The 26,986-nt window shown below is 41.3% G+C and overlaps 1 protein-coding gene across 1 annotated transcript in view; it reads left to right on the forward strand.

Annotated features, from left to right (window-relative positions):
• The window catches only part of ITGA2 (integrin subunit alpha 2), a 113,346-nt gene that overhangs the window by 37,873 nt on the left and 48,487 nt on the right, over positions 1-26,986 (forward strand). Inside the window, exons 2-6 of the mRNA XM_062211856.1 lie at positions 3,952-4,069; positions 16,498-16,607; positions 20,994-21,085; positions 24,664-24,778; positions 24,944-25,071. Coding sequence (XP_062067840.1) covers positions 3,952-4,069; positions 16,498-16,607; positions 20,994-21,085; positions 24,664-24,778; positions 24,944-25,071 — 563 coding nt within the window. The remainder of the gene's footprint in view (positions 1-3,951; positions 4,070-16,497; positions 16,608-20,993; positions 21,086-24,663; positions 24,779-24,943; positions 25,072-26,986) is intronic.

The raw sequence follows: 26,986 nt of genomic DNA on the forward strand, positions 1-26,986 counted from the left end.
CATTAAATAGTAATCAGTTTCATCAGTGTATTATTATTTGAAAAAACTATAATGGACTGTGAAAACATCAATGTGAGGAAGGCATGCCGATTAGAGGGTGATAGGGAGGGAGGAAGTCAGGATGGGTCCAGGAGTCAGAGGATCTTGAAACCAAAACACATCAGAGATGTGCAGAGAACATGGTCTCATCCATTCAGATTTCAAAGACAAAGTAGGAGAATCGGCCAAAATAACTGGGTGTAATGAAAAGAATTGTCATTGTTGACTTCAGAATCTGTAAATGAAATATAAAAACAGTCATGGTTGTAAAACAATTCTTAGGAACAAATAAAGGGTTTTTTTAATAGGTAAAATAGTATTTTTTTAAAGATTTATCTATTTGAAAGTCAGAGAGAGGAGAGGCAGAGAGAGAGGTTTTCCATCCAATGGTTCACTCCCCAATTGGCCGCAATGGCCACAGCTGTGCTGGTCCGAAGCCAGGAGCTTCTTCTGGGTCTCCCACATGGGTGCAGTGGCCCAAGAACTTGGGCCATGTTGTACTGTTTTCCCAGGCCATAACAGAGAGCTGGATTGGAAGTAGAGCAGCCGGGTCTCGAACTGGCGCCCATATGGGATGCCAGCACTTCAGGCCAGGGCATTAACCCACTGCACCACTGTGCCAGCCCCATGTAAATTAGTATTTTTGAAAAGATTCACTTGAAAGGCAGAGGGACAGAAAGAGAAAGAGGATGGTTTATTCCCAAATGGTCACAATGGCCAGGTCTGGATCAGGCTGAAGACAGGAGCTAGGAACTCCATCTGGGTCTCCCTTCATGATGAATACACAAACAGACTTCACTGCTGAATTTTGTGAACATTATAGACAGTGGGATAGGCACCTGCAAAGACCATCAGAAGCATGATCTGGGTGTTCTCAAAGAGCCAACAGGGAATGTGGCTGGAGAGTGGTGGGGAGTGAGGTCAGAGAGGTACACAGGACCTTTGAAACCATTCTGGAGAAACAAGATTTCATTCTCAGTGTAGTGGTAAGACACTGGGGTATAGTTTAAGAAAAAATATATTTGAAACACACACTTGGAGATTTTTCGATCTACCATTTAGTAATTTACTTCACAAATGGGCCAGGATAAAGCCAAAAGTCCAAACGCCATCTGTATCTACCGTGTAGGTAGCAGGAACTCAAGTACTTAAGCCATCACCTGCTGCCTCCCAGGTGCATGAGCAGGAAGCTAGATCAGAAGCACAGGGTAGCCAGAACTCAAACCAGGCTCTCCAATATGGGATGCAGGCATCCCAATCAATGCCTTAACCCTGCTGCACAACAATGCTTGCCCCTATGTTGGATTATTTTAATCAGGAAGATGAAATGATGTGTACCATACTTTTAATCATGTTATATAAATGTGCTTCTAAGTATACATATGTGTATAAGTAAGTATATATATATACACATATATAATAAAATTGGACTGTTAGGTATTAAAATGAACTTGTTTTCCTGACTTGTAAGCTGATAATGATAGACATACACTCATATGCATATTTAATACAAAACATATCCAGTGGCGATTCCATAAGCTTACATTGTCTGGTGACATCATAAACATCTTAGTTTTTCCTCTGGTGTTCTCACAGCAATGAAATTGGCTGGTGATGAATTTCTCAAAATGTATGACCATCATTAAGTGCCTGTGTATTTTATAAATATATACATATATATCATATATATATATAAATAAAAATTTAACTCTAGGTGATAGAATGAACTCCCTCATGATTTTGTGCCATTATACCATTTGCTGAGGTCTAACTGAAAAATGAAATCAATGTCTATATAGTCACACATGTTGCTTCCAGCATTAGATGTTTTAAAAGAGGGAACAATTTGGCATCATCTCCCCAACAATTTACTGTATGCTGGCTAATTGATAACATACTCAAATAGCTTTTATTGGGTTCTTCACAGTAGGGTGAAAATAAACTGTTGATTGGAAACATCAGTATTTGGGATGCCGATTCTGGTTTTCTGCTTGGTTGGCCATGTCATTTTCTTTTGCACTTTATTTTCTCAAGAATAAAAAGCAGTCGTGCATATGAAAAATAGTAAGGAGAAAATTTAAAAATGTTGTGTAGATTTTGCTACAGAGCATTTTAAAATTAATGTTTGTATTTCTTCCTGGCAGTACGTATTTCTGAGAAATGACGAGCTTTCTAGAGTGCATAAATCCCCAGTAGGATGACTTTGGCTCTTAGACAGACACATTAACTACTCTAAGTCCCAAAATTTCATCACTGATTCATTATTCCTTTGGAGCATTCTGCACGGTCTGCCCCCAGAAGTTTGAAGGCACAGTGCAAGAACAAGTCATTTTCTTCCAGCATTTCAGTGCCTGAAACAATAGATTTCGAAATACTGTATAGTTTCAGTGCTACCCAGAACGTGGGATATTTGCTGGTGAAAACATATATTAACAGAGCTTCTGTGTTGACCTTAAAAGTCCATTTTTCAGTGTCTACCGAGATAAATATGGATCTTAAGTTGCATGAAACACGTTCACTTCTGCTTAGAGTATTAATCTACACAACCATCTGTCTATAGCAAGAAGGCCTACCAGCGTGAATGCTACCAACGTCAGTGGAGAAATGAACTCGGTGGTATTATTTCCCTTTCCATAAGAAACAAGAATTTTCAGAAATGTCTGTCAAAGCCTCCTTGGTCCTTTTCTGTTTTAGATGATTATCATTTATTCTTCATTCAGAAAGAGGCCTTCAAAAGCACAACCACTTTTGATAGTTTCTCCTGGAATAAAACAGATATGGAAGATTTTTGCTACATTTTCATCCTCAAAAGTGATCTCTTCTGAAGTAAAATGATACAATGTTAAAGGAGCTGTGATTTCGCATCCCTTTTGATGTAGTCAGCCAGTAGCACTTTTCAACAGACATTTCGTATAGAGTCTGCATCAGGATCTTGAAGGGGATTCAGAAGACATGGAGGATACCCTTCAGACCCTGCACTGAGGCGGTTTAGTGTCTTGTTGTTAGGAAGTACAAATAGAACTCAAATTACTTAACACTGAGAGTTAATATAGTGGTTTAAAAGGTCAGGGTTGGGGCAGCCACTATGGCGTAGTGAGCTAAGCCTGCACCAGTTTGTGTCCCGGCTGCTGTTCTTCTGATCCAGCTCTCTGGTATGGCCTGGAAAAGAAATAGAAGATGGCCCAAGTGCCTGGGCCTCTGCACCTGTGCAGGGGACCCAGAAGAAGCTCCTGTCTCCTAGCTTTAGATCTGCCCAGCTCTGGCTGTTGTGGCCATCTGCGGGAGTGAACCAGGGATGGAAGACCTTTTTTTCTGTCTCTCCCTCCCTCTCTGTAACTCTACCCCTCAAGTAAATAAATCTTAAAAGAAATAATAAAAGACCAGGCTCTTGAATCAGTCTTGTGTTCAAATTCTGCCTTTAACCTTACCACTCTCCAACTATGATATTGAGTCACCTCCTAGAGTCTCAGAAATTTCTGCAAAACAAAGATAATATCCGTAATCACTTCCTGAGGTTTGAGAATGAATAAGCTTGTAAATCATGCATATAAAATATTTAGCCTGTGTGAGACCTCAAACAAGTAGTCACACACATCACTTAGCAAAAGGAGCTGTTAGCTGAGTTTTGTCATTGTGCAAATATCAGAGTGCATGTACACAAACTAAGATGACTACAATGTCTCTAGGTATGTACTGTCATGGGACCACCATGATATATGTGGTCCGTCTTTGACCAAAGCAGTGCACAACTGAATTTTGAAAGCAGAAGTTGCTGCTACTTGTGTAAACACTGTTAAGAATAATTACTAGGTCAAACAAGCTTTTTAGAAAAGTGGCCTTTTGAAACTTACATTATATACTTATATTCACAAGGTGTAAATATGTACTATGCTTTCATTTTTTTCTCAATAGGCATTTTAAATTGTTTGGCATACAATGTTGGTCTCCCAGAAGCAAAAATATTTTCTGGTCCTTCAAATGAACAGTTCGGCTATTCAGTGCAGCAATTTATAAATCCAAAAGGCAACTGGTAAGAATATTCTCTTCTTATGGTTTCAATAAAAGTACTCGGTAGATTTAATATTTGAGTGCAATTTCTTGTTCTAATTGGTGAATGATTATAGTGTTAATGGGTAGGTTCTTATGGAAGGCTCATTTTTTCAGAGTTGACAACTGCATGTTTATAATTAATGAAAGGGTAAAAATTATGCCTTTAAAAGCCTGGCTGTAAAATTTTCTCAACATATTCCACAGCAAATTCATGAACCAGTTTTGATTACTTAATACATAGGTAGGTAGACAGATACATTTATTTTGATTCCTTATCATGTAAACTGATATTCATAATGGCTTTACAAATTACCACCTTGTTAATGCTGTCTTTGGGCTACTTCTAGAGTGTAGAAGCATTCCCCGAGTCCTTCAGCAAGGTCTTGTCTACTTGTTTCTTCTAACTTAGTCGTCTTCACACTTTGTGATGACTGGTCCTCATCAGCATCAAGGCAAGATTTACAAAGGTGACTTTCTCTATTTTTGCCACAAAGTGCTCCCAGTGTTCTAATGCCGTGGAATGGTTACATTTGTAATCCATGGCCTTTTCTACCCAGGTGGAAAACGACTATCTCAATGGAGATTGTTATGGGTATCTCTATTACTGGTTTAAGTTTCCTGTCATAATAATGTAAGTAACTCAGGGCAATCAGATGCCTCTGAAAGCTGTATTTAGGAAGAGCTGTAGCTCCCGTTCTTCAGAGTTGAAGCCTATTTGTGCAGAGGACCTGCCATGGAACTCTCACCTCCCTGTTGCAGCAGAAGGTTCCAGACAAGTCCTACTCACCCTGGAACTTAAGATCCTGAATCTTCACTCTCTAGAGTTCTTGCCAATGATTAGATGATGTGTTGTTGGCTTAGCAAATAAGAGCTGTAATGTATAATTCTTTTTCTGTTTGAACTTAGATTTGATGCTCTTTAGAAGTGAATTCAAAGAAACATTTAGAATCCAAGTTATTCTCATGTTGGGGCATGCCTGTGTGATGGGGAAATGAAATCACTGTGTGAGAGAGTAGTGTGTCTCAGAATGCATCTTGGAGGGGGGTACATCATGAGGTGGGCTTATAAGGAGTCGATACAAATAGGCTGCAGATAAGCACGAACTAATATGAGCAGACTTAGAAAACAATGTATGTTGGGATAGTTTATCAGTCATCTACAAGGATAACAGTCTGGTTGGAAACCCAAAGATGAACAGTTACTGCAGTTATTTTGGAGAGGAGAGAGAGTTACATCTCTATCACTTACCAAATTTTGCTTTCATAGCCATACAGTAGTAAGAAGGCTAGAAAAAGGGTATGATCACCATTGGTCTTGGGATCGAGCAGATGAATAATTTTGTATATCTGACTCTAAAACTTTCCAACAGACTCCCATATCAGACAACCTAACCAGCAGTTCCACCTTAATTCCTAGCAGATACATCTAATTTAACTGATAGAACACATATTTGATTTTCTGCATCAGCTACTGAGACCAAAACTTAACTCCTTTCTCTTCCCCACCATGTGTCTTGTCCACAAGCCAATGCTGTTAACCCTGTCACCAAAATACACATTGTATCTGACCAATTCTTACCAACTCTTCTGTATCCCCACCCCACTCTACCCTACCCCCAGACAGGAATCAAGAGTAGCTTGCAGGTATACCTGTAACAGCTTGACAACCTGTCTTCTGCTTCCCTTCTTACCCTTCATTCTTCTCACTTTATTGCAGTCAGGATGAACTTTGAAAAACATGAATCACTTCCTTCTGTGGCTTTCTCCTAGAATTGAATAAACTAAAATTGCTTGCAATGCCCTCCATGATCTGAGGTCAGTCGTCTTCTTTGCTGTTTCCTGTGCTCCATACACTATATCTTTGGTCTTTGTTTTTTGTGTATACCACACTCATTCTTATTTCAAAGCTTTTGCACATCTTTTTCTGAAGAGTCTTCCCAAAGATCTTCGCTCAGCTGATTGGTACTGCAGGTGTCTCCTCCTTGCAGACCTTTCAGAAGAAGCATTTAAATAGCCCCACATCATACCTCCTCATCAGTCTCTAGCCTTTATGAATATTTGCTATCAGTTGTTATTATCTGAAATGATCTTTGTATGTTGATTATCTGTCTTCTGTCCTTGTCTTTGAGTTGAGGGATATTGTATTGGTAAGTGGTGTGTACTCAGCTCCTAAAGCATCCTGGAATCGAGTAGGAAATCAATAATTATCTCTCAAATGATTGAATGAAAGTCTGGCTTCCAAATGATTCATCCTTGGTACTCTACAAAATGAACTCCAGTAGACTGACTTAAGAAGTATGGACTATAGCTCTCTGCTGTGGCCCAAGAAGGCAGTGGAGGATGAGAGACCAGGAGGAAGCTCCTGGCTTCGGATCGGCGCAGTGCTGGCCGGAGCAGCCATTTGGGGAGTGAACCAGCAGAAGGAGGACCTTTCTCTCTCTGTCTTTCACTGTCTATAACTCTACCTGTCAAACAAAAAAAAAAAAGTATGAACTAAATGAAACCATAAGATGCACTCCAATGGTCTGTTTCCTAAAGGTGGTCTAGTTGATGACAACCTGATATGGAGTTTGAGAGTATCCTTTTTATATCTGAGAAAGATCCACCATTGATAGAGCTTCTTGGTTGCAACAGAACTCAACCACTGGCCATGCAGCAGGTTGGAAATTGATGAAGACAGAGACCTGGGAAAGTGAGAGGCAGCCATATCTCCTGCCTCTCTCTCTGAGATTCCCTATATGCATCTAAGACATTATTAAAAGACAAGACTATCAGTAGTTCAGTGAGATTCTGGTGTTGATAGGGTGAGGTTAAGACTAAATCCTGCCTTGACATTTTCATGACATTCTTGAAAAACATAGGAACACGGGAAAGTAATTTTGAGAAACAAGGCACCATCTTACTTTTGGTAGGCTGCTACTCTGAACCCTAGTGTAGAGCTTTCTGGCAAAGTGTGGTATTAAGCTTAGTCTCAAGGCCTTACTTCCCTCCAGCCTATGTAGACCCACGAGGAATGTAATCCACCACAGAGGAGCAGGAGAAGGGAAAGCACCTGTCTGACCTGAGGGGCTGAATTACATGGAAAAGAGAAGCAGGAAGGAGACAGAACAAAATTTGACAAACCTGTATGACTGGTTTCTTTCACTGGGCTGTTATGCAGCAAAAAAGCAAAGGTGGCCAAACCACATGCTGACTTTCTAATCACAAGGTGAACACTGGGGTGCAGAAAGCTCAAAACATGGACCTTGACTTTAAGGAGTGGGGAGTAGAATCCATGAGGAAGATTTATGTGCAGAGGAGGTGACTAACACATAGAAGACAAAACAGGTGCTAACCCCATGGGGTTAATGGTGCTTGAGTTTTTCTAGTGTCCCCAGTGATAGAAACTTCCTGTCCAGAGCTCGCTTTTTCTTTTTAAAAAGGGACAATGTTTCCTTGTAACTTGTCATTAGCCTGGCCCTGCCAAGGGGCCTTGCTGCAGAGGGTGGGGGCTGTGGCCAGGATCCAGGTGAGTGGGTCAGACCCTCCCAGTATTCAAGTGGGCCACGGTTATGACAGGCAGCCTTCATGACTCTCTGACTCAAGGAAAATAATCTGCAACTTGGAATCCAGAGTTGGCCATTTGTTTTGACAATTGGCACTGTGCCCTCTACCACTCCTAATTTATGACAATAACACAGATACTATGGAAATAGCAGATGTGGGAAGGACTGTTTAAACATTAACTTATACTAATCAAGTTAGCTTTGGGCACAGAAAGTGTGTTACTAGGAATCCTTCTAATAAACTGAGTTTTCTCTCTTGGATTTATACATATTGTACACACACATGCACTATATTTTCTTTTTACTGTTTTATTGCTTATTCTGAAGCTGCCATTTGGATAACTTTTTCCTCTGCTCATTTTGACTTTCTTTACAATGTCATTTTGAGCCATGGCTTCATCCCTTAGCTCTTCCTTCACTCAACCAACAAGCTTAAGGCTTGAATCAGTTTTCTTAAGTCACACTCCATTATTTCTACAATACAATTCTAATGGTTCCATATGCTCCATGTTTCAAAGAATTCATAGGCATATTTTACATGAGGATCTACAAGATTTTTAACAATATAATCTAGACTCTTTTGCTACTTTTAAATGTTTGACTTTTATTACACTAGGGACCTTTACTCTAGAAATAGTGTGGATATGACTTTGATAGTTCTTTTTAGTAGTCTCAAGTGGAATGAATTGTTTAAAAAGCAAGATGACCTCCCAAGTAGAGCTACAAAGCAGCCCTGTGACTGTTGGTCAACTTGTGGCCTGTTTACCCTACAGGGAAAGAGGGCCATCCTGCCTGGGAGCCCTCATTTAATCCACAGGATGTCCAAATGCAGATGATGCAATCCTTATCACAAACAATCTACGAAGGATTGAGATATGTTTAAAATCATTTCCTGGAGCTTGTGATGTGCACGGTTTCTGTTTGCCTAATCTGAAGGCCTGTCTTGAGAAAAATCTGAGCTCATTATGTGACTCAAAAACCATAGACAACTAGAGTCACTTGTGTGATGAGGACTAACTGGTAATTGTGGGTATTTCCAGCTGTAAAATTTGATCTTCTTGCTCTAGTCAGGACAAGTACATTCTTATTCCTTGAGAAGACAGGAGAAATACAATGAGCATGTGTCATAGCTTGAAAAACTAATAATACATGTATATAGGAGCTTATATTATAGTTTTAACTTTTTAATAAGAATTTTGATAAATTTTAATAAAACCCCATGTATGTTGACAATATAACAGATTGTCTTCCACACATCCATCTAAAAGATTTTTGAGTAAAAAATACAGAACTGTTCAAGTCTATAAAGGTTTCAAAGATTATGTCACATATTACCTTGGTAATAATAATACCTGACATTTACTGAATACTCTTTCTTTGCAAAAGACACAATACTCATAATGATGCATGGAGCTTTGTAAAATTATTACCCCTTTTACAAATGAGAAGACTGAGATTCAGAAGGGTTAAATGACTTACCCTAGATTACAGTGCTTTAGATGATCAAAGAGTAAATCGGTGAAAAACAGAGATGAGATGTTTCAAATGTATATATTTTATAAGCATCCAAGAAAGGAAGTGGCAGGGCACAAATGACATTCATAAATACTATTTGTTTTATTTTAACACAGACTTTATAAAGCTAAACTTTGAGAATTTTGAGTCTCAAGTTCTCTTAGAGAATTTCTCCCACCTTGGCTCCATTGTCTTTACTGGCAGATGTCGCCTGGGCAAGGATGATAGTGAACATCCATTTTTTCATCCTCTCATAGACAGGGGCTTCTCGGGTAGATCAGGAACCAGAACAGGGTTTTTGCCTCAGCTTCCCTCCCCACTCCTTGGGTAACTCTAGCAAAGTCACACAGCCTCTCTTGAGTACAGAGTACTGTCCCTACCCAACCAGCATGCTATGAACACCTGGTGTGAGGACAAAGGGAAAGCACTGTGAAAACTACACTGTCATGCAAATGTGAGCTGTTCTTACTAGCAATAGGATACAGGAGGAAAATCAAATCTTCATAGCTCACTTCTCCCTACCTCTCTCTACCCTGGCCCCTCAGCCAGTTCTCATCTGTCATGGGTTAGCTTCCATGCATATTGGATTAGCTTCAGTCCATTTGTTCCTCTTCTTGGACAAGAATTGTATTCCAATCCCCTTTCCAAAATAACTGTGTCTTTGTCTCTCATTATGGCCCACAAATATTAGCCAATATCATCCTTTATGTCTTTTTCCAGAGATAAAATTCTCCTCTTCTTAGACTGTCCCGGTGGTGCCATTTAACATGCTTATTGGATTTATCCACATGGTTTGCTTTTATTTTAAATGCATGACATAGATATTTCTTTTATTCTTTCACCAAATTTGGGTTATTTTTCTAACTTAATCTAATTATTGATTGTGTAAAGCCTGACTGTAATATGTTCTTGGACTTCTAAATTTTAAAATACATTGTTAAAATTTTGATAAATATGATGCTATTGCTATGTATTAGAACCATCATACAATATTATTCACACAACTGCTGAGTGGCGGATCTGCTGTCAACAAGGACTCCGCTTCAGCTGGTGGCAGTTGCAGGGTAAATGGGGGAACCAAGCACCTTTAGGAACACTGGCCCTGTGGCCCACCCTAACTGGTTCACCTACATTTGCCTCACCATACTTCTTGATCTTTTATTACTAACATTAAATAATATTTACAGCTAGTTTTTAAAAATGATTTGTGTTATTTGCCATAGATAGAACTCTATAGAAGAATAACCCCTATTCTGTCTTACTCTTGGCACAAGTTTGTATACCTACAAGCACACTCACTGTCTGTGACTTGTGCATGACACAGATCTGCTCCAGAAGTGCTTCAATGATCTGGGAAAATCCTCCATGCTCAACACCTAGTCATGGTGTTAAGACTTTCCTCTGTGCTGTTTGAATGTCTATTACCGGAAGAAATTTCATTGACAAACGTAATTGGAATTTACACACACACCTTCCTGGTTTCTGGTGAAAATATTTCAGACAATTGTCTATCAAGAGGTGCTAAGGAGTGCTAAGTGGCACAGGTGGAATAGAAAGAATCAGGGATTTAAATGGCAGGGGTGCAGAGCTAGGCTTTGTTACCTTGTAGACATTCAGGCTGAATATATGAAAATAAAAATAGTTATAACCTTTGATTTCACACAGTATTTATAAAGATCAAATAAGGTAATGCACATAAAAAGAGCTTTATAAACTGCAAAGCAGTGTACAAATGTTGCTATTCTAATTTTTATCATTAAACCACCATCTACCAAACACCTGTGAGAAATGTGCTGTCTCATGGACTTTGATTTATGAAATGTGGGATGTGGTGTCTCTGAATCGTCCCCTACTCCCTGCTCCCAGGAATAGGCCGAAGAATAGTAATTTGCATCATTACAAGGCTTTAGAGTGACTTTCTGCTTTGGATTTTAACTTCAAGAAAACTGCATGTTAGGTGAGTTGAAGTAACAGAATTATTTTTAGTGATTTATTTGCTTCCAGGAAGAAAGCTGATCTCCAGGGTTTTTGTGAGACAGAACAATAGGCTTATGATATTTCAGCAATAATGAGCTTGGTGGACTTTTTGTCATGAAACCTTGAGGATTTAGCCATGCCACTATTTGAAGAAGCAACTTGGCAGCCAAAGAAGTCTGAGGCAGCCTAAGGAAGCTTAAATTCTAAAATTGCCTTTTAACATATGCCAAAGAATTTAACTCTTAAATTTACAATAGCAGCATTGCCCGACTCAGACCTGTCTTCTCCTCCTCGGGGCTATGAAGTCTCGTGCACCAGTTCTTGCCATCACAGACTCCTTTGCCATTGGCTACCAAGAAGCAGGCAGCCACATAGCTATCACAGGCCACTTTGTGTAGACAATGGCCCAGATCTAAACAATGTAAAGAACAATCTATTTACATACAATAGACTTTGAAGTCTCTTACACTGACGTAGTGTGAACAATAGGCTTCTCATCCCAAGTGAAATATACCCCCTGGATGGCGTAGACATCTCTGACTTCGCATATCTCACACTGAACTCCTGAGCCCCCCATCACAGAATCTTGCTTTACCAACAGCGATCTTCTTTTCTGACCATGCTAACTCATTCTTTTTAGTTCTTGGGGTCATCCTTGACTGTTGACTTACTTACCTAGTTTTTAAATCAAGGAAATCCCACTGGCCCTACCAGCTCAATATATCTGAAGGGAAGACCGCAAGACCGCTTCTCGCCAGCTGCACTTCTCCCAGCTCTGTTGAAGCCCCCATCATTTCTTGCCTCGATTCTTACAAGTGCTTCACCTGATTTACCTATGTGTGGGTACAATCATCCTGAACAGAGCAGCCTCATGGTCCTCCCAGAGTGTCAGATCACATCTCCTCTTTGCTTAGAATCCCCTGGTGGCTATCTTATTCCAATCAGAGGGAAAGTCAGGCCTCCAATTACACACAAGTCTCTGTTCGATCAGGACTCGGTACAAGTCTGCCTCATGCCATCCTGTTCTCCCCCTCGTGCACTTTGTTCCTGTCACAGGGCTTTTGCACTAGCTGTTCCTGCAGCCAGGACTGCTCTTCCACTGCTCCTCCTTCTTTAAGTCTCTATTTCACTGTCATCTTGTCAGTGAGGCGTTCCCTGACCTCTAGTAAAGCTTATACTACTCCTCAAATCCCTAACTCTATCCTGTTCATTTTCCCTCCAAAGCACTGATCACCACCACATGTTTTGCTTATTAAATTTATTGTCTATTTTCTCCCTCTAAAATGTGAACACCATGAAGCCAGAAATGTTGAAGTGATTTATTCACTATCTCCACTGCCTCGAATTCGGTCAACATGTGTAGCCTTGTAAGTTGTACACTACTCCAGGTTAGAGCACACAGTTCACAGGGGGAATGGCGCCCCCTGTGGTTGAGCCCCATGGGTGCCCAATAAACAGTTGTTGAATAAAAGCAAAATGTTATCCCTGCTATTTTAACTACACCTCTGTCAGTACACTCTAGAAAAATTCCTAGTATAGAAGGAACACTTGGAGAGTCTAGAGAACCACAGCCCAAAGGAAGATATTTATAACAGCTCCCACACTGAGTTTAAAAGTACCCTACCTACAGGACCGTAAATACTGTTTACCAACTAAACAAAGAATTTTGAATTCCACTGGAGGTGGGCAAGTTGGCTATGTTTGGGAAGTCTACATAATCACTATTTTCCCACAAGATAATTGAACAGTAAGCGTTACCGAAAGTAATCTTGGAAGAATTCCCAGTTTCACGGTAGGAAAGGAGAAATTTACATCTCCAATTTTGTTTTGAGAATTAGCACACACAACAGCTCATGCAGCTCTTTTGTCTGGTTGAGATTAAATTAAGTCCACTGCTTCAAAGCAGTTGTGCCATACTTTAACATAACCTGCCCACCAACATGTCCCATCCCCTGCCATTGCAACACTCTCCCCTGGTGTGTCTCTGCTACAGCTGATTACGTAGACTTTTAGAAGTAAGTACACCAGTCTCCCTAACTTCCTGTGTGAATTATTGAGGAATGACGTCTCAGTTCCCTCTGCAGATGTCTGATGATGTCACAGCCTTTACTTTTACAATGGTGAGTTGTCAGGAACCATGGCCTTGGGGTAGAAATAAGGAGGAAAGTCTGCAGGAAACTTTCCCAATAAAGGACATGGACAATGGTCTTTGAAACTTCGATAGTCACAACCATGACCTGCAGGCTGCTTACTCATGTGGTTCCTGACGTTTAATGAGTGAGTCAGACATAATGCAGACACCCTTGTTCTTCCTTAGTCACCAAAAGGGTCCGGTTCCCCACTGTTGTATATTGTCTGTATTAAGAGCTTAAAATGACCTAATGCTGACAGAGTGTATTTGTATGTACTGGCTGAGCATGTTCTTGTTAAATGGCACAGAACTTTCCAAATGCTTGCCTTTTTCTTCTTCCTGTCTGATTAACTTACAGGGTCACAGTTTTCATCGCATTAGTGGTAATGTCATAACCCTTCCAGAGGCACAAGGTTACCAAATTCTGGATTCTTAGATGAGGTGGGAGGAGGTAAGGCAGGGGCTAGGGAATGCTTATTCAATAGGATACAGCAAATAGTCTTTGGTACTTTCTCATGGGGAACGAGATAGCTTGTGTGCAGCTTGACAGCTGGAGGCTCAGAGAAACGGTTAAATTTCAGATTGAAGCACTAAACTTTTGCTTCTTGGTGGGTCTCCGGCTATAGTGAGGATGTACAAAAATGTACAGAACAAAAGTTAGCCAAATTACCACACTTGGTATTATCTGGGCATCCCTGTTCCCACCATGTGGGTATGTGCTTATAGCATGGCCCCAGCTTGTGTCCAGTCTGCACCTCCTTTATACACTATACAGCGACTCACTCTTTCATAATGAAAAACTGGTCTGGCCCTCTGTTTCTTGTTTCTACTCTATGCTAATTCTAGAACCAAGCTCATTTATTCTCACAGTTTTCCCAAACCTATGCCCAAGCTTTGTGCAGCTAAGAGGAAGGACAATGGCCTAAGTTAAGAATTGAATCTCTGGGACTGGTGCTCTGGGTTAAGCCAGCATCTGCAGTGCTGGCATCCCATAGGGGTGGCGGTTCAAGTTTCGGCTGCTCCACTTCCGATCAAGCTACCTGCTACTGTGCCTGGAAGAGCAGCAGAGGATGCCCCAAGTGCTTGGGCCCCTGTACACATAATGGGAGATGCAGATGAAGCTCCTGGCTTTGGTCTGGCTCAACCCTAGCCATAGCCATTTGGGGAGTGAATCAGCAGATGGAAGATCTTTGTCTTTCTCTCCCTCTCTGTCTCTGTCTCTGTCACTCCCTCCCATCCTACCTCCCTCCCCCTCCTCTCTCCCTCTGTGTGTGTGTGTGTGTGTAATTCTTTCAAATAAATAAATCTTTAAATAATTTAATCTCCTCAACTGGGCACACCTTGAGTGAATTGCTAGCTCTCTGTGTCCCAGTGATTCTATCTGTAAAATGGAGATCAGGTCATCTCAGACTTGTTTTGCTGATTAAATTAGACACTGTTTAGAGACATTTGGGGCCAGCACCGCAGCTCACTAGGCTAATCCTCTTCCTGCGATGCCAGCACCCTGGGGAACTAGTCCCAGTTACTCCTCTTCCAGTCCAGCTCTCTGCTGTGGCCCAGGAAGGCAGTGGAGGATGGCCCAAGTGCTTAGGCCCTGAACCTGCATGGGAGACCAGGAGGAAGCACCTGGCTCCTGGCTTGGGATCGGTGCAGCATGCCGGCCATAGCAGCCGTTTGGGAGGGTGAACCAAGAGAAGGAAGATCTGTCTGTCTCCCTCTCTCACTGTCTAACTCTGCCTGTCAAAAACAAAACAAAAGAAACATTATTTGGAAAGCCTTCTACCTAGTGCCACATGTTGGAAGATTTTCTGTGATTAGTAGGCATTCCTGAGAAGCTCAGGGGCAGAGTCACACTTCCTATGCTAGCTTCTTGCTGTAAGGTGCTGGTTTGTTCCCTACATAGATTCTGTAGTGAGCTTTTGTTTAAAACAAAGTAAGTTAGGTTCATGGTAGGTATGTGTTAATGCTGGCTACAATTTTCATCCTTCAGTGTCCATAATGTCAATTTTTTCATCCTTTGACTATCTTAATGTTTTTCCCATTTGGGAAACTAAGTCCTATCTCTTCAGCTCACTTGTATTTTACTTTTCATGTATCTTGAACAGTTTTATTAGACTTAGTAGACAAGTCTTTTGTATCCATTAGAAAACTTAGAATGGGCTACATGTTACATGACTGATAACGACAAAATATTGATATAGAGGTTCATAGATAATCTAATCCTTCTCCACACTGACGAGAAAAAAATGAAAAAAAAAAAAGATAATGTTGCCTTAGTAACTGACTGTTGCTGAGTAATTAACCTGCTAACCGTTACATAGGCGGTTTCTGTCTAGCTTTCTGTGGTCAGAGATGGCAGGTGATTGCTTCTACAGGGAACTATCTAGTCTGTAGTTAGAGAACTCTGTAAGAAGTAAAACGAACCAGCGGAAGGATGTGAGCACCAGCCTCATCCTGTATCCTGCACATATATGCATTGCTACACGAGAAGAGCCCTGTAATAGAGAACATTGTTCTCTATTTTTGCTAAGTATTCTCTTATAAAGACAGTGATCATAAAGCCACATAGATTAATCATGATCTCCCTAAATGATAACATACTAGCATGAAAGTGCTTAGGGCATAGATAGCTTCCAACAAATGTTTGTTCCTGCTCTTGGTTTTAATATTGTTTCATTGTTGAGAGCTGTGCTGTCTACCAATATGGTAGCCACTAATCATGTGTGGCTATTGAGTACTTGAAAGGTTACTTATCAAGGTTGAGATGTACTCTGAGTATAAAACATATTGACTTTCAAAGACTTGATAGGGAAAAAGAAAAATCAGTCATCAATAATTTTTATTTTGAGTACATGGTAGTTTGGATACACTGAATTAAAATATATTACTAATTGAAATTTATTACTAAAATGAATTTTACTGTCTGCTTTTTGTTTTATTAGTGTGGCCAATGGTTAGAAAATTTCAACTTGTATTTGTGGCTTACATTATGCTTCTGTTGGGCAGCACTGCTCTAGAGAGTCCTCCAGGGTGTGTGGCCGAGCAGTTATATTGTAGGACTTATGAAGGATCTTGGTAGCTAAGAAGAAAGGAAGGAAAAGAAGAAAGGAAGAAAAACAAACGTGACTCTGCACTTAAAAAATTTAAATTGTTTTTCACTGATTTATGGTCACTTTTATCTTTAAAAAACTAAACAGTTTATGTCTAATAATAATAATAAAATGAAAACCCTTGTTCCTAGGTTACTGGTTGGTTCACCCTGGAGTGGTTTTCCTGAGAACCGAATGGGGGACGTGTACAAATGTCCTGTTGACCTACCCACTGCCACATGTGAGAAGCTAAATTTGCAAAGTAAGTTGTAATGAGCTGTGTGATTTTTTTTTTTCTTTTACCAATAACAAAAGTGTATTTGTTATATACTCAGCAGAAAAATAATGGCAAAAGCAGTCATCATTCCATCTTAAAGACACAGAGACAGCTTTTTTGCCTTTACCTCTTCAGTCTTATGGGGCCCAAATTGCACCTAAATTTCCCAAGTGGTTTGAAAGCCAGATTTAACAAGATGCATAGGCAATGTTCTGCCTCCTGGACCATCTACTGCAAGGCTGAGGACAGATTTCCACCAACATTTAGGATTAATTTGCTCATTACTTGAAGAAATATGAAGCTGCCAATCTTTCTCTCTCCTCTTCTCAAAACCAGAAACAGTACAGAAAATCAGTTCCACTTCTGTGTTTGGAGATACCAACAAGAACTCTGTATTTCTGACCATCTCTAAATGAGTACATTCTAATAAAAATATCCATTATTTTGAATATCACTTGCTATTGTAATTACCCACATCTCAAAGAGTTTGTATTAATGCAAGAAATATTAAACATGCAAGGCTAGAAAGCTAAATGAGTTATATTTCCATAAAATATTTCCTGATGAGAGTAAAAAGTCACACAGTTTATCATTATCACATCAGTAATAGCAACATTCAAAAGTACAACACTGAGTGGTCAAGGAGTTCTTAAGAATTAGAAAACAATTAAGTCAATATGCAGTTATGTACATGAAGGGAAAGGACTTGGAAAAATATTACTTAAAAGTTGGAAATGGGGCTGGCATGGTGGCATGGAGATTTAAGCTGACGCCTGTATGGCTGGTATCATATGAGCGCTGATTCATGCACCAGAAGCTCCACTTCCCATCTAGCTCCCCATAATGTGCCTTGGGAAAGCAGTGGAAGATGGCCCAAGATCTTGGGTCCTGCACCCATCTGGGAGACCCGAGAGCAGCTCTGGGCTCCTGGCCAGCCCCAGCTGTTGCAGCCATTTGGGGAGTCAACTAGCAGATGGAAGATCTCTCTTTTATCTCTCCCTCTCTGTAACTCAGCTTTTCAAATAAATCTCTTTTTTTTTAAGATTTATTTATTTATTTGAAAGAGTTACACAGAGAAAGAGGAGAGGCAGAGAGACAGAGGTGTTCCGTCCTATGGTTCACTTCCCAGTTGGCTGCAACAGCTAGAGCTGTACCGATCCGAAGCCAGGAGCTTCTTCCGGGTCTCCCATGTGGGTACAGGGGCCCAAGGACTTGGGCCATCTTCAACTGCTTTCCCAGGCCATAGCAGAGAGTTAGATTGGAAGTAGAGCAGCCAGGATACGAACTGGCGCCCATATGGGATGCCGGTGCTTCAGGCCAGGGCATTAACCCCCTGCGCCACAGCGCCAGCCCCAATAAATAAAGAATCTTTAAAAGCTTGGAAACAAGAGCAATAATGTTTTTACACATTTCTGTATCCCTAATTTCTAGTCTCATTTTTGGCATTTAGTTGGAGTTAAATAAACACATTTTTGGTGAAGTGGAAGGATTATCAGTCATGGCAATTCTACAGAGATGGAAACCATGATTACTGCATAAAGATTGAGGCTGTAGGAGACATAGACTAGTAACCTTCAAATATTTTGAATACTGTACCCACAAGATATTAAAAAAAGTTCATGAAAATGCATATTATGCAAAAAGCTATGCATAGATTTCAAAAATTTTTGCATGCATTTTTTATTCCATTTTCTGTGAACTTTAAGAAGTACACGGGGGCCGGCACACTAAGTTAATCTTCTGCCTGTGGTGCTGGCATCCCATCTGGGTACCTGTTCTAGTCCCAGCTGCTCCTCTTCCAGTGCAGCTCTCTGCTATGGCCTGGGAAAGCTGTGGAAGATGGCCCAAGCCCTTGGGCCCCTGCACCCCCATGGGAGACCTGGAAGAAGCTCCTGGCTTTGGGTTGGTGAGCTCTGGCTGTTGCGGCCACTTGGGGAGTGAATCAATGGATGGAAGACCTTTCTGTCTCTCCCTCTCACTGTCTGTAACTCTCTCAAATAAATTAAAAAAAAAAAGTACACTTTGTGGGGCCGCACTGTGGTGTGGCACGTAGGGCTGCTGCCTGCAGGGCGGGCATCCCATGTGGGTGCTGGTTCAAATCCTGGCTGCTCCACTTCCAGTCCAGCTCCCTGCTGTGGCCTAAAAAAGCGGTGGAGGATGGCCCAGGTCCTTGGCCCTTGCACCTGTTTGGGAGACCCGGAAGAAGCTCCTGGCTCCTGGCATTGGATCAGCACAGCTCTGGCCATGGAGACCAGTAGGGCAGTAGGCCAGCGGGTGGAAGACATCTCTCTCTCTCTGCCTCTCCTTCTCTGTGTAACTCTGACTTTCAAGTAGATATGTAAGTCTTAAGAAAAAAAGGTACACTTTGTGTGTTTGGTGTAATAAAATATACACATTAGGTATGAATTTTCAAAAGTTTTATTGTGTCATTCCCTAATATATCATCATTAAATTTTTGTACATTGAGGTATATATTTTTGTTTTTAAAGCTATATACATTTGCTGAAATTTTATTAATAATACATTTACAAAGAAATATGCTTAAAAGTAGAAACATATCTTGAAGTTCTATCATTTTCTTTCTGCCTGTTGCAAATCATATTTTTTGTAATTTCCTCACCTAGAGTAAAAATTTGGTATGGTCTCAGGGGAAAATAGATGAAGAATTAGAAGTGAGCACCTAGTGAATGAGTACATGGAATGTGAATTCATCTCTTTCTAGCTGTTGAGTAGTGCAAGAGAGCTGAGAAAAACAGTTCAGTGAGTTGGCAGGACCAAGAGAATATTTTCCTGGTGAAGAGATGATCGTCTTTGTAGGAGAATGGCAGAAGATAGTTAAATGGGGCTCATAGTTGAGGATACTTAGCTGAATGGGATTAATGTCACTATTACCTGGGGAAAAGGCCTATTAAGAAGGTTTCCTTCAGGCCGGCACCGTGGCATAGTAGGTAAAGCCTCTGCCTGTGGCACTGGCGTCCCATATGGACGCCAGTTTGAGTCCTGGCTGCTCCACTTTGGTCTAGCTCCTGTCTGATGACCTAGGAAGAGCAATGAAGGATGGCCAGAGTGCTTGGGCCCCTGCGCCCAAGTGGGAGGCCCACAGGAGGCTCCTGGCTTCTGATCGGCTCAGCTCAGCTCTGGCCATTTAAGGAGTGAACCAGAGGGTGGAAGACCCTTCCCCTCCCCTCTTCCCCTCCCCTCTTCCCCTCCCCTCTTCCCCTCCCCTCTTCCCCTCCCCTCTTCCCCTCCCCTCTTCCCCTCCCCTCTTCCCCTCCCCTCTTCCCCTCCCCTCTTCCCCTCCCCTCTTCGCCTCCCCACTTCCCCTCCCCCTCTCCCCCCTCCCCCTCTTCCCCTCCTCCTCCTCCCCTCCTCCTCCTCCCCTCCTCCTCCTCCCCTCCTCTTCCTCCTCCCCTCCTCCTCCCCTCCTCTTCCTCCCCTCCTCCTCTCCTCCCCCCCTTACCACCTCCCCCCCTCACCACCTCCCCACCTCCTCCCTTAAAAATAGGAGTTTTAAGAAACTCCCTAAAAATAGGAGTTTTAAGAATGGCACTTATGTAATGATGAAGAGAAGTTGAAGGTGACTGAAACTAATGCACCCTCTGCAGTAGACAGCTTGTTCTCCCATAGTGATGGCACCTGGGTTCAGGTGGGAGTCTTCAGAAGGTGGGTGAAGTTAAGTGGGAACTGGGGGAAGGAGTCCAACTGAGGACATGTGAAAGGGGCAATGATAGCTTGGCAGAGGTTAAAGACCACCAGCAAAAAAGACATCACCAAAGGATGTCATTGGGCAGTCACCCAGGAACAGATACAGTGGCTGATGTCGTTGTTCAGTGGGAAATAGGAGGTTGGGTGGATTCATTTATTACTTTCATGCATGGGGTCATGGTTGCCTTTTAAATTTCACCCAGATTCTGTCAGATGACATTTTTTGATAACACTTGGAGGATATTTTTACCCACCCCAGGGGTGTGTGTGTTGGGGGCAGGGGGCTGGGGGCAGAGAGGTAGGGCATGAGACAGGCAGCCTGACTTTGGGAAAAAATGGAGGTTGCAAAGAGGAACAAATGATATCCTTAGATGTTCTTGGTTTGGCCAGAATGCTGTACAAAATTTCAATTTTAATGCCTCTAAATTATGTGTTCTCCAGAATCCACCCCCTAATGTCTTACACCCTGCAGCTTCACACATTAAAGTTATTATACAACTCCAGCACCTGAATGCATGACACTAAATTCAATGCTACATATAAACATGGGTGTAAACATCTCTAAGTAAATCATCTCTAAGTAACATCTCTAAGTAAATCTCTAAGTAACATCTCTAAGTAAATCACTTCTTCATATCTTTTTCCTTTTGGAAAAAAAAAAAAAAGCTTCAACGAGCATGCCAAGTGTGACGGAGATGAAAACCAACATGAGCCTTGGCTTGACCCTCACAAGGAACGTGGGAACTGGAGGATTTCTCGTGAGTGCTCGCTTTTCAAATCCTCATTCCTCTTGAGAAAGTTTGCAGTCTGTGTCTTCTTGCCTTCTCTCCCATCCGATCACAGCTTGCTTTCTGCTATTGGGATGTTCAATGTAAAATGACAATTTTTTGACGTGTAGACTTCTTACGATATTCAGCAAAAAGCACTGCAACAGAATGTTTTGAAGAAAGGGAACTGACTGAACACAAATTCATTGCCCTTGAAAATTACGCTTAGTATATATTGATAATGTCAGAACCCCAGGTCTGCTGCCTGCAGGAACATTCAAAAACTGGTACCGCTAATTCAGAAAAACTCTCAGGTCCACTTCCTGAATCATCCGAGATAGATACTCCTCATCCAGAAAGCAGGTTTCAAAGTTAAAGAATATGTTTTTAACCGAATCCTGTAACCATTGGCTAATCTGAGATTAGTTAAGGTATGGCGTGGTCTCAATATGTCTCATGTACCCTCATTTAGCTTCTAAGATGATATGAAGACATCATGAATCAGTGAAATAGAATGCCTGACTTAACAAGTGATCTGGAAACAATTGATTTGCACACCTAAGTGAATTAGAGAATTAATATGAAAGTTAAAAGAAAATGAAAATTTTCTTGAGGTAAGAATTCCTGAGCTTAGAACTAATAAAAAAATAAAGGAGATTTGTAGCAAGACTTCACAATATAAAAAAAGGAAAATATCACAACAAAAAAATTTAACGATAAATACTCATAAAAGTCTAGTCTTTGAAATTTTCACTAATTCATATGTGTATATCCCAGTTGTGTAGCCCTGTTAATATTTTGTTTTGGAAAGTCTAATCTAGCTTTACATAAGTTTTATTTATACCATTGATATGCTAACTAAATGCTGTGTTTTAGAACTCTTCTAAAAATTTCAATTTTCAACAGTCACTCTACTTTTACTAATACTCACAGGTATTAGTATTCATATGACCTCACTAGCACTCTATAATTAGATATTGCTTATAATTGTTATTTCAGTGCACAAATGAATGTTGCAACTTTGCAAAAGTCTTTATAATAATGTTGCCTTCATTTGTTTTGCTTTATTTTCTTATTTGTTGAGTAAGAGGAACCTGTTGAGAATTAGGGGCATTAAAGAATGTGCCTCAAAATTTTTAATCTATAACTTCAGATAAAGTGTAATAAAAATGCAACAGAATTTGAGAGATTAATTTAACACTGTAGCAAGCAGAGAGGCAGAGAGAAAGAAAGAGGAAGAAAGAAAAAAGCGAGAGTTTCCTTCACATACCTAAAAGGTCAAAAATCATAAGATACTATTAAGAATTATGTGGAAAAGATTGACAATCATCACATATTTTTGAAACTTCTTAAGGTCTGGGCTTAAAGCTGGAATGTAGTTCTGGCACTAGGAACTGGCATAATTCTAATTTCAACTTCTCAGTGCTGTTTCCCATTGCTTTTAAAACAAAAACAAAATCTTTTCTTGAATATTGTATGAGTTATTTTTCAAGGTTATTAAAAAAAAAACTCAATTAGGGATATAGGAATCAATAACTGGTTTCTGTTATTTGGTAAACTAACCAAAGCAGTGAATAATGATTTTCTCCAAATTGGCAAAATGAACCAAGTTTATGGGAGAACTGCACAGCTGCTTCTAACTATCTGTTAACTTACTAACAGTTAAACTGGGTCAAGCAGATTTCCTTTTATTTTTCCCATTGCTCCTTGAAAGACCACACTTCTCTGCTCGGTTTTTAAAATTGACCCACAGCTTTACACACTGTTAAATTTTGTAGACTATTTTTAGGATCTTGACAAGCCCCCCCCTTTTTTTTTCATCAAGATATCTTAATATTTAATCTTTCTCATGTGATTTGGTCGTGAATTCGTCCAGAGTTCTGGGTATTTGAGGGCTGCTAGCTAGAGAAGTGGGAATGAACTGATGGCGATATAAGGACTGGAATTTTCCTGGTGTGGCACAGAGACAAGTGTCAGCCAGCTTTGGTGCTGGAAGTCAATTAGGAAGTGGAATAGGGAGCTTTGAAGTCCTCCAAGGAAAGCAGCACTCTACAGCTCAGCCAAATGCTGTCACTCCATGAACCTCATTTGTATTTGGGTAGCATACAGTGTTCTGGGTTTTTTGGTTTGTTTAGTGTTTACTTGTTTTTCACCTAATTGAAAGGCAAAGTCAGAGTCGGAAAGAGAGAGACATCTCCCATCTGCTGTTGCACTTCCCAAATACCTGCCGCAGCCAAGGTTGAGCCAGGCCAAAGCCAGGAGCCTGGAATTCCACCTGAGCTCCTCCTGGGGCTGCAGGGGCTCCAGCTGCCTCTCAAGATGCATTAGCAGGATGCTGCCTAGAAAGCAGAGTCGCTGAGTCTGAAGCCAGCACTCTGATATGGGATGCAGGTGTCCCAAAAGGCAGCTTAATCACTGCACCTTGACTCCCACCCTGCAGGTAGCGGTTTTTAAGCTGTGAGTTTCCCCATGAAATTTACCTTCTCTGACTCTCACTGGGAAACTGGGGAGCCTGGAAACAAAGGCCCTGTTTCACACCAGTGAGTGAGCAGGGACCCCAGTGACCTGCCTCTCTACATGACGCTTGGGTTCTTCATTCCCCAGGGTGGCTAGACCTGGCCCAAGCCCTCTTGGAGGGTTCCTGCTAGGCCCTTGGGGTCATGGTTGGTGCTGAGCCGTCTTACGTGAAAGAGACAGGAGGAAACACTTGCTTAGCAATAACAGCGATAGATGGTGGCTAACCGTCACATTGCACTTCCTGTTTACTTGGCACTGTGCAGTGTGTCATATCCCCGGACCCATTTAATCCTCACCACACTCTTAGAGAGGAGGTATGATTTTTCTCAGTGTACAGATGAAGACCCTGAGGCCTGAGAAACAAAAGATGAACTTTGTTGGGTTTCCTTCTGCGAGTTCTCTGGAAGAAAACCACCATTTCCTCTGGTTTAGTGGGTGAACTGGTGGGCCGCTTGCTACCTTGCATGGCACCTGCCCCTGTCAGTTCCAACTCTCCCTTCTGGGAGGCCTGCTGGAGGGCACAGAGCAGCTGCCTCCTTCTCCATCGCTTCTCTCCCCAGTAGACTCTCACTTAAAGTGGTTTGTTTTTTTTTTTTTTTTTGGACAGGCAGAGTGGATAGTGAGAGAGAGAAAAGTCTTCCTTTTTGCCGTTGGTTCACCCTCCAATGGCCGCTGCGGCCGGCACACCGCGTTGATCCGAAGCCAGGAGCCAGGTGCTTCTCCTGGTCTCCCATGCGGGTGCAGGGCCCAAGCACTTGGGCCATCCTCCACTGCCTTCCCGGGCCATAGCAGAGAGCTGGCCTGGAAGAGGGGCAACCAGGACAGATTCCAGAGCCCCGACCTGGACTAGAACCCGGTGTGCCGGTGCCACAAGGCGGAGGATTAGCCTGTTAAGCCACGGCGCTGGCCTAAAGTGGTTTTTGACTTAATTTCAAGAGTTGACAATTCCTGGTATCTTGCAGAAAAAATGGTCTCTGAGCTGCACAACTGGAGAGCTGGAAGGTGAGCATTTTCTGAGTGTTTCCATTCATTGTCTTTTCATTTCTTTGCAGACATGTGGTCCCCTGTGGGCACAGCAGTGTGGAAATCAGTATTATACAACCGGCATTTGTTCTGATGTCAGTCCTGATTTTGAGCTCTCGTCCAGCTTCTCACCTGCTGTTCAGAGTAAGTTATAAATGTGCAAAAGGTCTGAGCAAGGCCTCACTTTTAAAAACAGTGGGGAGGGATTTTATCAAGTGGTTCCCACCCCTGTCTCTGTCTCATTTTTACCTGGGTGCTAAGTTTGATTTTACATCGCCCATCTGCTTCGTTCCTTTTTTCCCTATGTAGCCTGCCCTTCGCTCATTGATGTTGTGGTGGTGTGTGATGAATCAAATAGTATTTATCCCTGGGATGCAGTAAAGAACTTCTTGGAAAAATTTGTTCAAGGCCTGGATATAGGCCCTACGAAAACACAGGTATGGATGTCACTGGCTAACTACTTGCTTTCTGAGAAAAAATTGTTAAATACGAGGTCTTAGATTTGCACTTGTCAAATCCCCATCTGCAATGCATTTATTGGTAACATTGAAAGTTAATAGAAACTTGTACTACATTGGGTTATTCTACCCCTGACTTTGCCTGATGTTGGTCTCATGAGTTTATATGCAGGCATCAAGCATAAGAGATTTAACATTTTCATCCTCTTTCAGCGCCTATTTCCTGCTCTTCTAGCCTAGGAGTTTATAGGTACATTTTAAAAGTCAATATGATGCTTCTTTCTCATGCCTAGTCAGGCTAATAATTGATTTCATCTGTTTATGCCTTGCTGGTAAAACGATCGTCTTTGAATTCTGGAATTTTTTTATAATAATTCTACCATTTGTTATTTTATAGTCTTTTATCATATTCTAGTGTAACCTCCCTTTTTAACATGGAAGAAATCTTTTCAATAATCTGTTGTGTTATGTTACAAAAATCTTTAATTTGTTTTGTGTTTCCTTGAGGTAGACAACCAAAACTCAGGAGCAGAGTCTTCATGCTTCTGTAAGAACACTCAATAGCATTTATGTTAGGAGTTCAGTTCCTGGTTTTTGTGTTGGTTTTCGATTTATTTATTTATTTATTTGCCTTAAACTGGATCTGTCATTCCATGGGTCATTTTAGTTATAGCAGGACAGTGAACCAATATCAACAGGGACCAATTCAGTTACCACTGCATGTTTTTGGGTTACAGCAGATCCTCCAATGTCCCACAAATGGCAACAATTGCTAGCATATTTTCTTCTGAATGCTTTTGTTGTGATTTGGTTTTCTGCTTTCCTATATAGTATTATAAAATATTGTTAGACATTTTTCCCACTGAGATACATTCCAAGGCTAAGAAGACATTACTGCCTGCTAAAACCTTGGAATTTTTCCTGTGGGCTGTTACTAGAAAGTTCTGTTCCATGAGAGTAGGTATAGCACTGGTGTCTGAGGAGTACCATGTTTAGGCCTTTTAAGAGAAGTTTTCATATGCATTGCTACATGAATTCCCCTCCCCCCAGCATGACTTATTTTATTTAATGGGCTCACATACAATTCACTGCTCTTTTGCCTCTTCCTGCATGCATCTTATTCCTTTATAGAAGTGGTTAAACTCATTCTCTGTTATGATCTAAATTTGACCCTTCTGTAAGTTCTGATAATACAGCCTATCTTTAAATCTTCCTTCACTTGTCTCACACAGGTGTTTGGGGGCTGTGTCATGGGGATTACTCTACTGTTACCTTCCTTTCATGTTAGACTTGAAGTCTCCAGAGCTATCTTTGATCCTTCCCTCCCTCTCCAGTCTTCAATGCTAAAGCAAAGGATCCAGGAAGACCAGTGTTCTGGGCATCTTCCCAGTGCCTTGCTCACTGCCTTCCTAACAAAAAGAAAAAGAAAAAGAAAAAACCAGCAGATTGAGCTCCTTCCTCCTGCCTCGCACACTGACCTCTGGGGGCCTCCCACGGGTCCCTTCCTGCCACTTCATGTTCTGGGACCCCATTTCTGAACCTCAGAGGATGATCTCTGAGAACAGACATTGATAGGAGGGTATGATTTTCTTGATCTCAAGCATTGGAAAATGTCCGGGAACACCTTGTTCAGAAGTTAGATACTCCTGGTCCCACATGCACAGACATCAACTTGCCTCCAGAGCTGCTGAAGCCCCAAAAGTCTAGCTCAATACATAGACCCAAACTAACTACATTCAGTAGGAGCCTATGGATGTTTCGCATTCAACTCTAATTCTTTATTGCACAATTACTATTTACTGATAAGATGGTGCCCTCCTTCTGTGAATTCTCACCATTGTTTGCAAGCCTATATCTGTTGATAACTGGAACATTTACTTATATCTATTTTAAT

Source organism: Lepus europaeus, chromosome 15, assembly GCF_033115175.1.
Source record: "Lepus europaeus isolate LE1 chromosome 15, mLepTim1.pri, whole genome shotgun sequence".
Classification (NCBI taxonomy): Eukaryota; Metazoa; Chordata; class Mammalia; order Lagomorpha; family Leporidae; genus Lepus; species Lepus europaeus.